This window comes from Neomonachus schauinslandi, chromosome 10 (genome assembly GCF_002201575.2).
Source record: "Neomonachus schauinslandi chromosome 10, ASM220157v2, whole genome shotgun sequence".
In the NCBI taxonomy this organism is placed as follows: Eukaryota; Metazoa; Chordata; class Mammalia; order Carnivora; family Phocidae; genus Neomonachus; species Neomonachus schauinslandi.
Window position 1 is genome coordinate 84433189 of NC_058412.1, and position 11546 is coordinate 84444734.

The 11546-nt window shown below is 47.9% G+C and overlaps 1 protein-coding gene across 1 annotated transcript in view; it reads right to left on the reverse strand.

Moving 5' to 3' along the window:
• The window catches only part of ST6GAL2 (ST6 beta-galactoside alpha-2,6-sialyltransferase 2), a 32924-nt gene extending 23775 nt beyond the window's left edge, over positions 1 to 9149 (reverse strand). Inside the window, exon 1 of the mRNA XM_021680277.1 lies at positions 8204 to 9149. Coding sequence (XP_021535952.1) covers positions 8204 to 9149 — 946 coding nt within the window. The remainder of the gene's footprint in view (positions 1 to 8203) is intronic.
• Positions 9150 to 11546: the final 2397 nt, after the last annotated feature.

The following is an 11546-nucleotide window of genomic DNA, read 5'->3' on the forward strand; positions in this document are numbered from 1 at the left end:
ACCCGGCCAGGATTAAGGGATGGGAATGGGGACATGTTCCCTTCCCACAAAGCAGTCTATATGCATACATATGTCTGGGAATTTCCTGAGCCAGCTACTGTGTTGCCCAGAAACCAGAGTTAATCAGCAATAAGGGAATTTCTGTGGGCTATCTTTAGCTTCAAAAATTCCATGCACATTTCAAGTTTAACTTGGTTGGAACAACAACAATGCCTGTGTATGTGGGAGAGAGAGAGAGAGAGAGGTAAGATTACGTATTTCTGATTTGCCAAAGAGCCTGTGGATGTAGCCTGCATTTACTGTGACTATCCCCCATGCGAGTCCCTAAAGCAGCCCATCTTCTTCATTTGAGTCCTGCTATCCCCTCTTGAGCAGTCTCCTTGGGAGAGACCTTCCTATTCCCTAAGTAGCAGAGACTCGGCACACATGTCACCATTAAAACAATGTTAAATTAGGTACCTTTCTTGAGCTTCTGAGCTCTGAGCTCAGAAGAATTTATGTTCCAGTTTCGAGCACCAAAATTAAATAGAACACAAAGAATGCATAAAGGATTCCTGGCTATGCCATTAAAAACTTCTACAGTGTTGGGGACGCCTAGGTGGCTCAGTCAGTTAAGCATCTGCCTTCAGCTCAGGTCATGATCCCAGGGTCCTGGATCGAGTCCCACATAGGGCTCCTTGCTCAGCAGGGACTCTGCTTCTCCCTCTCCCTCTGCCCTCCCCCTGCTTGTGCTCTCTCTCTGTGTCAAATAAATAAATAAAATATTTTTAAAAAAATTCTACAGTGTTCTTTTAGGGTAACCGCTAAAGGTGTCAGCAAGCTATGACCTGTCACCTGTTTTAGTAAATAAAGCTGTATGATGACACAGACATACTCATTTGTTTATCTATTGTCTGTAATGGCAGAGGTGAGTTGTGACAGTGACCCCATGACTCACAAAGCCTAAAATATTTACTACTTGGCTCTTTAAAAAAAAAGAAAGAAAAAGAAAGAAGTTTGCCAATCTTTACGTTCTAGGTGATCCATGCTTTGCATATATGATGTCAAAAAACATGAACACTTCCTATTTTCTTTATAAGTACTTGTTCGCACATTTTTTATAATGAATGTTTTATTATTTATTTTTATTGAATAGTACTTTGTCATAAAAATTCAAATGATATTTGCACTAGAAAAATTAGATTACCCAAAGCAGTGCTTCTTACTTTTGGGTGTTAGAACACTTTTACACTCTGAAAATTATCGAAAACCCAAAGTTCTTTTGTTTATTTGGATTATATTTTTCAATGTATGTCACCTTAGAAAGCAAAATTAGAAGACGTTTATTTAAAAATAAAATATTTTTATGAAACATAACCATATTTAAAAAAATAGAAGACTGGCACTGGTTTAAATGTTTGCAAATTTCTCTAATGCCTGGCTTATCAGAAGACAGTTGGTTTTTCTTATCTGCTTCTGCATTCTATCTGCTGCAATATATTGATTTACTTGAATTATGTCAAGACTCAGATATATTGTTGAAAATGTAAGGAGTACTTTAAGTCTTTCCAGACTACTGGGAATATTCTTTGATACTTCATCAAAACTTGACAAGTGCTAGTTTCTTTAAAAAAAAAAAAAATCTTTCGTAATATGGAATGTGAAACAATATAAATGAACTTTCCATGCTCTGTTCCATTGAAATCTAACCAAATACTTCTTCTTGCTCTCAAAATGGAGGATTCACCCAGGCACGATTTTGTAGCATTGAGCAACGATCATTTGGAGCTAGCAGTTCAATCAGTTATGCAGATCTTCCAAATATTGATGCATTTCACTATAAAGTATCCCCCAAAATCACATCAGTTAAATCACCATGCATCTCATCAGTCTGGAGCATGGGAAGCTTCCAAGTTTGAAACCATGTGTCCATAGGATTGATGAGGTTGAAACTGGCAGAAAGTTTAAAGCTTGTTTTTCAGAAAATTGTTTCCCCCTAATCAGCTATTGTGTCTTTTCAGACCCCACTAACAAGCCCACTGTCTGTCTCTGCAGAAGCCTGGACTCAAGGTCAACTGATACGGTTCCAGAGTATGAACAAAGGAGGCCCCACATTCCTTACTCAAGATAATAAGCCCAAGACCCCATCCAGTTTAAAATGTCTCTTGGAGCAAACCCATAGCCCCTTCTCCTTGTCTGAAGATAACCTCCTGATGTCAGGGGCTGAATGCTGCCTCGTTCTGATGTTAAGTCTACACCCAAAGTGAACACGGGATGTATGTTACATGTACGTTTGTTCAATGTGTATGTTCCATCTTTCCTTATGAGCTGTCATAAGTTTCCCTGATCTTTTCATCAATATGTATGCAATTTCAACCCCTGTGATTATAAAAAACTCATTCTCTCTCCCTTTGGGGAGGCAGATTTGAGGTTTGTCCTCTCCTCTCCTGGTTTGGCTGCATAAATAAACCCTTCCCTTGCTGCATACCTGATGTCTCAGTGATGGCTTTGCTGTGCATCGGACAGAGGAACTTGGGTTCAGTTCCAAGTTCATGGTTGAAAGCTTGCATTTTATCACTGGCAAAAAATACTGTCAGCTCTTTTCCTACAAGTGACAGGCTCACTCAGATCCTTTATGAGAAAATATCTACCAAATATCCAGGTCTGAATAAAGTATGTCTATCAGTCATTTGTTTCAAGTAAAAATTGTGTTTCATGACGCAAGTGCTAGTGCTGCTCAAGACTCCAACCACACAGGGGCTTGTCCACTGTGTTGGTATGCAGAAGTGTGTTTTCACTTTATTGCTCACTTTGTCTTAAAAACACATGTAGTCAAAGATGGATCTTAAATAAAACCAACATTCTTTTCATTTTTTTCCTGTTTCATCAAGGACATCCATAAGTGAAACGGGCACTCAATTCTCTTCCTGCTGAGCATGGCCGTGCAAACCAGCAAGACAACTAGTACTGTTGGGTAGGAATGCCTAATTTACACTAACCAACAGCTTACCCACCTCTGTCTCTGATCACCATTGTGAATGTCAAACAGTCCAGAAGACCCCTGTGCATTATTATAAAGAAGTTTTCACCCCATGAGCCCCTGAAAGGGTCTTGGGGACCCCAAATGTGAACCACACACACTATGTGAACTGCTGACCTGGGGCAACCTTCTCCTGAGGCAGTGACAAGAGGCTCCAGACAGTGAGGTGACCCTCAGGAACTAAGATAATCAGGACAACGTGAGGATGAGAAGTGTGAGGCCCACACTCCTGAACCACAGTCCTCCCACTAAACCATGCTGCCCTTGGACACAGCCTCTGTCTAAAGCGAAGGTGAACAAGCCAAGGCTCCCAAGCAGGGGGTGTATTTCAGATTAATTAGGTAGAAATTCCAAATCAACTGTATCGCCCCTGAAAATGTCACAGCTTTGAAATGCCAGAATTCTACACTGAGGTGTGTCAAGCCTTCCAGCAACTGCACAGGGCACAGGGCACAGAAATGGAATCTGGCTTAACTCCTCTGGAAGTGGTGGGAGTCTAAAGAGTTAAAAGGTCAATTTTCGGGGAGGAGGCAGGGAGGTAGAGACAGAGGGAGGCTGCTATGGATGGAGAGTGAACCTCCTCAGAGCTGCCAGTAGGATCAGCATGGGAGGGGGGAGCAGGTGTGTGGGGGGCAAGCCCAGAGTGTGTCTATCATGCAGACATGTTTTGTAAATGTCTGCCTCGCTGTGCATCTCCTTGACAATGCGCCTGAAAAACTAAGCTGTCCATTCATATTTACAAAAGGAGGAATGGATCAGACAACAAGCACACGGGGAATAAAGTAAAGCCTCATTTCTGGAGAAGGCATTTCCAGGGTAGAGCCATTTCTTGTTGACCTTGAGAACCAAGCCAGGCTACATGCATTCACTGAAGGAAGATTAAAAACACCCTTTAAGGAGCAGCCAGCCAGGAGGGCGCGAGCACTGAGTCACTACCCTGCCTCGGGCACTAGCCCCACGGTCCCCTCCCTCTTTCCTGCGCTTCTCCAGAGCACAAAATCGGAAATGGCAAGGGAGCAAAAGCCTCCAGTCTTTGGGGAGCCGCCTGCCAAACAGATGATTCATCCCTCTCGAGACTCTGCCACCCTGGCCTGTCTCACTTCTCCCTGGGACTGCTGCAATGTGACGGACTTCCTTTGTGCCCTCAGGTCCAGGCTCTGGAACACTCTCTCTCAAATGAAAAGCTGACCCATCACTTCCCTGCTTCAAAGATCTCAATGCCTCTCTCTGCACCACGAGTGCAGGGGTCAGAGTGGGAGTTTCTGGAGAGGGAGAGTGGGGTTTAATGGAGTCCAGGCTCCACCCCCTGTGCCTCTAGGTGCCTCCATAAAACAGGAATCATCATATCCTTGGCTTGCAACACTGAACACAAGAGCATTTAGAAACAGGATTGGCTGCAGAAGATGCCCGGTAAGTGGCACCTTTTATTACAATTATTACGTGAAGTCTAATTTCTGAAGAATGATGCACGAGGACATCGTGAGCTGCCCACCTGCCTGCTTGTCTATTCAGGTCTCTCCCCACTCCCGGCCCCTCGTGCTGCCTGTAGCTCTCACACACCCCCCATCTCCCCTACCCCTGTGCCCTTTTATGTACCCCCACCTCCCACCCCCAGCGCTCCTTGTGTTGTCTCACCTCCTTGTTATCCTGGCCTTTGGCTTGGATTTCCCTCTTCTGGGCAGTTCTTCTTAACCTCCTCTCCCTACCGGCCGTCAGCCCTCACGGTGGGTTAGGGTTCTGTTGTCATTTCTTCCCTGTCAGACTGCATATCTCTCTGTCCTTCTAACCATGGAACTGGAATTGCCCATTAGAGTCATTCTCCCCCAGTAGACTGCAGAGGATCTGAGGTCTAGCTCTGTGTCTTATTCATTTTTGCATCACTAGTAGGCCTAACATAGTATCAGGCCTTGGTGAGTTGGGGATCAATAAATAATCGATGCTTGTTAAATGACTATATGATCTGCTTTCTTACCTTTTCTTACCCTTTAAGGTATCAGGATATGCTAAACCCCAAGCTCTTACCATCAACTACTATATGCCCCTACACACAGCCCTCTCCACCCTCCCATTCCCTCCACACACTTCCCAGAATTTGAGTTTCAAGCACAGAGATCCCGATTTCCCATACCAAGGCTACTACTGTTGGACATTTCTGCTCTGTCGAGTGTTTGCTTAGGACTGCTGGTAGCTACCAGCACTACCAAATTATTATTGTTTTTTATGGCTGAAAAAAAATCATCTCTAGGCTCTAGGAAAGATTGTTCTATGTTTCCAAAACAGTTCAGTTTGCTTTTCAATAACATTCAAAGTGGAGGTGTTTACAACTGCTGCACCGTTTTCAGAAAGTTATACGGTGTGACTCAAGTCTAACAGAGCTGGGAAACAGGACCGCCTGAGCAACCAGCAGGGGGTGCTAGAGGGCAGCCGATAAGCAAACCTGAGGAGCAACTGGCTCTTCCTCTCAGAGACCCCCCCGGGAGGGGGCCTCCTGGCAGGGAGCTAGCCTCAGGTACTTCCCTAGCTTCTTCCTCAGATTTTCATGAGACCATGACCTTTTGTAAGTCCTTTGATCTTCACTTAGCCAATTTCACAAGTAGATTTCTAGGGGCCAGGATGATTTCAGCTAACTAGCAGAGCAAGCCCCAGTATTCCTAGTTCCCTGAAGGAGTCCAGGGCACGAATTTGTTTTTATCAAGAGGGCCATTAACAACTCTGTTAATAAGCACGTATGTATCAGGAGGGTAGGAAGGAGATATGTCAGCACCTGGCAGGCACAAGTGCTGAGACGAAGAGACACACTAGCTTATAAAAAGGAAAGACTTCTTTGTTTTCTCACATTGAACTATGCTCTAATTATGTATCCTTTAAAAAAAAAAAATCTTTATTTTAGAGACAGAGAGCACACGAGTGGTGGAAGGGGCAGAGGAAGGGAGAAAAAGAGAATCCTGAAGCAACTCCTCCCCACTGAGCATGGAGCCAGGGCGGGCTCGATCCCAGGACCCTGAGGTCATGACCGGAGCTGAAAACAAGAGTTGACTGCTTAACCGACGGAGCCACCCAGGAGCCCCTGATTACGTATCCTTAAGATGGTAGTACAAAATTGGATTCAAAGGAACCAAGGCAAAACAATAAAGAGAATTGCTTAAAATTTCTGAGTGTGTTCTTCAATTAAGAGTCTATAACTCTAATCATGAAGCTTCACCTAAGTGCAGATAATATAAATTAAATTTGGATGCTAGAAACTAATAAAGATATTAAGTGACATTTACCGCTCCCCAGAAACGTTAATTCCTGGTTTCTTTCACACTCTCTTCCAAATTCTGAATAGTTTCCAAGACTCTGGTCAGGGATATTTATGCCAGAACAAAAGCAAGAGAAATCTCCCTGACGTGCAACAGCAATCCAAATATGCAACTACTATGCAGAGGTGTTTAAAATAAGGCAAAACAAAACCAGAAGCAAGTTACTGCCTGTTTTAAAGCGTAATACTTAAATTCCTTCTTACATTATTAATAATGGTCCTCGGAAACGGGGAAGAACTTCACCCCAGGGAGCTTAAAACCACTGTTCTTCCCTAATCAATTGCAGACTGTTCCGCTCCAGCTCTGGCGGCATGTGACGCGTGGACAGTGTTATTACGAGCCCGTTGTAATGTCAGCACGGGGATACTGGGACCCTAGACCTCAAGCCCATACTCGTGCCTACTTTTTTTTTGACTTTTTAAAAATTTCACATTCAGCTTCATTCCCAAGAACATCTGAGAGGAGGTCTGGGTTGTGGAGCTTGATTACAATGGCATCACCCCATTTCAAGACGGCTCTGGCTTATCAGCCATTCCTCTGGAACACGTAACACTAATGGACCCAAGAAACAATGGTTATTCGTTTCGAACAAGTGGGCAATGCCCCTGACTCTCACTTCCAGGTGAGTTATGAGCTATAACTAACATCGCACCATCTACTGTGCGAATCTAGTAGACACAGTTGTTTTACACTGGGACTTGAGGCTGAGGCTGTGTCTGATTCACATTTTTTTTTTCTTGGCACCTCGCCAACCGGTGCAAGGTCAGAACTCCTTGTTCCGACCGGAAGGGCTCTCCTCTGAGCCCACAACATCCATCGAGTCCCTGGGCTAACTAAAATTACCATCATTTGTACTTCTCTTTGGAGAACTGTCACTGCAGTAGGGACTAAACACGTGTTTATTAAATGAGTGAATGAGTCTGAAGGGTCAAAATGCTCGCTCACTGGTGTGGCAATGGAATGAGCCTGGGCACAGAGGGATGTCTAAGGCCTTACAGCAAAGACTGAAGTTTCCTGGGGAAGAAGGAATTCTGTTTCCAGTGCAACAGAGAGTCCTGCCTCAATTTTCCACCTGCTGGCCTGCCCTACAGACTTCAGGCTCCAGACTGCAATCTCAACTCTTACCTGAGTTTCCAGCCTACTCATCTGCCCTACAAATCTCAGACTTGCCAGTCCCCACAACTGCAGGAGCAAGTCGTTAAAATAAATCTTTCTCTCTCTCTAATTCCCATCAGTTTGTTTCTCTGGAGAGGCCTAATACAGGAACTGTGACCCAGATGTTCTCCTGGGCTCTTGACATGGCTCTGAAGGCAGAGTTCAGAAGGAAAGATAGACGCCGAGGTGTGGTCCTGTGATTTACCATCTTGGAGAAGGGCCCTGCTAGGTGCACCGGCCCTCACCCAAAGGCTGGATTGCGCCAACCGGTGCGAGGTCAGAACTCCTTGTTCCGACCTGAAAGGCTCTCCTCTGAGCCCACAACATCCATGGAGTCCCTGGGCTAACTAAGATTACCATCATTTGTACTTCTCTTTGGAGAACTGTCGCTGCCCCTCTGGTCCTCTTGCTCCTCTCCCATGATCCTACCACGGATGGGTTCATCAGGCCTCTGTGGGCGAGGTTGGGAGCCTGTCCACGTAGAACATAGGGTCTGCAGGAGACGAATTCTGAGCAGCGCCGGCCTCCCACTCCCCTAACACCCAGCTGAAAGGGGAAACACCTCTGCTCTAATCTCCACTCCCCCCGCCAAAAAAAAGACCTCTGCTGGCACCTCCAACAGGCTCATTCTGCCCCAGGGAGACTCCCCGGCTGGCGTCCGAAAGCTCGGGCGCTGAGCCCGACCGGCGCAGCCACCAGCCCGCGTGCGCACGGTGGCGAGACCCACCTATCTCCTCGCCCAGGGAGGAGTTGAGGATGGCGCCGGCCGACATGACCACGGCGCAGCTCCGGAGGCCGCGCGGGTGCAGCTGGCTCAGCGGCACGGCGGGAACCAGCTTCTGCCAGCCGAGCGCCGAGAAGGGCGCCTCCTTGCCGTCCAGCGTGCGCACCCGCACCCGGCTCCGCAGCGCGCACAGCAGCTCGGCGCGGCTCAGCCCGGCCGCCCGCCGCCCGCGGAAGCGCACGCCGTGCTTGTTGGCGCTCAGGTAGTCCTGCATGGCCTTCTGCAGCCGCGGGTTGAGCATCTTGGACGAGACGTTTCCCTTCCAGAGCCGGTGGAGGAAGGCCCTGGACATGGACGAGTACAGCCTGTCCCCGTCGTCGCCGTCCTCCAGCACCAGGCTCCCGCCGGCTTTCCGCTGCCTCTTCCCCGCCCGCCTTCTCTGCGCCTGGCGGGCTGGTGCAGCCCCCTCCGACCGGCCTTGGTCCCGGGGGGAGAGGGCTCCCGGAGTGCCCTGAGTGTGGCTCTGCAACCCTGGCTGACCCGCGGCAAAAAAGTAGTCGTCGTCCTCCGGGTAGAAAGCACTTTGCGATTTCCTCCCGATCGGGGATGAAAAGAACTCTTCGTCACTTTCAAACCCATCCTGCACCTGGGCCCACTGCGACAGGTCGCCCGGCGCCCTGTGGAAGGGGCCCGACGGGCGTCTGTCCAGCAGGCCCTTGTGTGCACCCACGCTCTGGAGCAAGGAGGGCTCCTGCGCGGCGCCCATGATGGCCCTCTGCTTCCCCTGCATGGGCAGGAGCCTCCTGGTCTCCAGGAAGGAGAAGGAGCTGGGTGCAGGCTCAGCTGGGTTGCTGTCGGTGAAGTAAATGAACATCACCAGGAAGAGGAGCCCCCAAGCGAATATCCCGTAAAGCATTCGTTGTCTCCATTGCTTCAAGTGTGGTTTCATGGCAGGTCCCTGGGGTCAGCACCTTGTGTCCTAAAGCGGTGGGAGTCCGAATGAACCTGAAAAACAGCCAGGTCTACAGTTAGCCACCTGAAGTCACCTGCTCCGATGGTGCGGGCGCTGGGGACAGTCTGGCCTGAGCAGCGCTTCTGCGGGGGAGGGTTAAAAGGGGCATCAGAAACCAGGATCATCTGAGAATTTTGACTAAATTCAAGTGTCACATCCCCTCCCACCCCCCCTTCCCCAGACAGGACCTCTCTGCAAGAGGAGGGGTCCCACGGAGAGTCTTGGGAGAGAGGTGGAGGAGTGGCCGTATATTTGGAAAACCTCTGGAGGTATAACCACCTCCCCACCCTGACAGCTGCTTAATTGGGGCCCATCCCAACAACCTCTCTCTGCAATTGCCTTTATAGAATTCCATTTGGTAAAGCAAGGCAGCTGAATTAAGAAGTAGAGTTGGCCCTCTCTTCCCTGCTTTATCAGAACACCAAAGGCATAGTTTCTAAGGGCTGACAACCATATCAGATTCTTCATGGTCTCCCCCAGGCCCTGGAGGCTGCCAGGAACATACCAGAAGTCCACCTATGATCCTGAATAAGCAATGCTTCAGAGACTGTGGCCATGGGCCAGTGTTATACCAGAGTGCCTGTGGACTTCAAAACTACACTCAGATAAATGCCCTCCTACTTCATCCCCATCATGAGTCTCTGATGGAATAGGAGGGAAGTATGTTAACATTTCAAATAAAGGAGGAGATGAGGAGAGAGCTTGCTGTTTCTAGATGAGCCTCCAGCAGGGAAAGGATGACAATGGAGGCGGAGATGAAAAGTATAAGATAAAATGTAAGACAGAAGGAACCTCTCCTTCATACACTACTGCAACCCATGTTTATTGCTACATTGCTGTGTGGGATAAGACAGTAATAAGAAATGTACCTAACCTTCAGGAATGTAAGCAAAGCCCCCCAAAGAGGAAAAATATAAGGCATGTGTAATAATACTGGAGCTTACTGGAGCCTAACAATGAGCACAGGGCCCAACGCAGGCAGACACTGAATAAATACTGGCTAAAAGAATGGCATGAGCCTCTGTGTGTGTGTGTGTGTGTGTGTGTGTATGTTGGGGGCTGGAGGCTGTGTGTTTGGGTGATGGGATTGGAAGTAGGGAAAACTTAACTGAACAGTGATGCCATTCCAGCCATGGGAGACCTCACAGACCTATCTGGATGTCAGAGCCACAGGTTCTGTGAGAAATGGGGAGAAGTGAAGTTTTCTGAGCAAGGGCATACCATGCTGGTTGCATGGACTTTCAGATTTCTGTGTAGCAGGTAAAGGGGACAGGGAGGAGTGTAGGGAGGCAACACAGGGCTCAAGGGGGTCATTAGCAGAAATCAGACACTCAAAGTAGATGGGGAGGAACTCAGAGGGGTACTCCTTCCTTAGCATAGGCTGATGGATGCTACTAAAACTCAAAGGCATGTGAGGTGTGACCAAAATGCAACAGCTGGGGTTTGCACTCAGGTAACTCCTATCAAAGTGAGTGATACCTACATAAACCTAGTTACCGTGGAAGCTACACACTGTCTTTGGTGGTTAAAAAGATACGCCAATGTGAGAAAACCACATTTGCTTTGTGGCTCTGTAGCCGATTAAATATAGACACAGACTCGTTGACTCTCTTCCCATTGAGAGGTGGGGTCTATGGCTCCTGTCCTTGCATTTTGGGGAGGGCTCTGTAACTGCTCTGATCAGTTACTGGGCTCAGGTCCAGCAGCTTCCACTGCCTGCTTCTTAAAATGCTCATTCACAGGGGGAAGCTAGCCACCAACAAAGACATCTCTCTGACCTGAGTCCACCATGCAGCCAGGAAACCCAAGCTCGCCATGTGGAAAGGCCACATGGACTGAGCGATGCCCAGACGCACCGAGCTGTTCCAGCTATCCAGCCCCCGCACCAAACGTGAAGAGTGAAGACGCCCTGTTGCATGTCTAGGCGAGTTGAGCTTTCAGATGACCTAGCCCTGGCCAACCTCTGACTGCAACTGCAGGGAAGACCCCCAGTGAGAACCCGGCCGAGCCCGGTCTGCCCACAGAACCAGAGTGATACTGATAGATGGTGGCTCTAAGCCACTAGGTTTTCAGGCGTTTTGTTATTACATCAGAATAGACCACTGCGACAGGCGCTAACAGAAATGTGAAATGAGAAGGGCCCCAGATGCTTCCAACACTGGGGCATCCTTGAAATGAGAGTCTAGCTTCTCAGAGACGATTTGAAAAGTGTTTGCTTTCCCTTGTATTTGCATAAAGGCAAGGCCGTCGGTTTCATTTACAGTCAAAAATCAAACACACATGTATGGAACATGCATTCACCAAGCCAGACACGCTGATGCCAAGAAACTTACA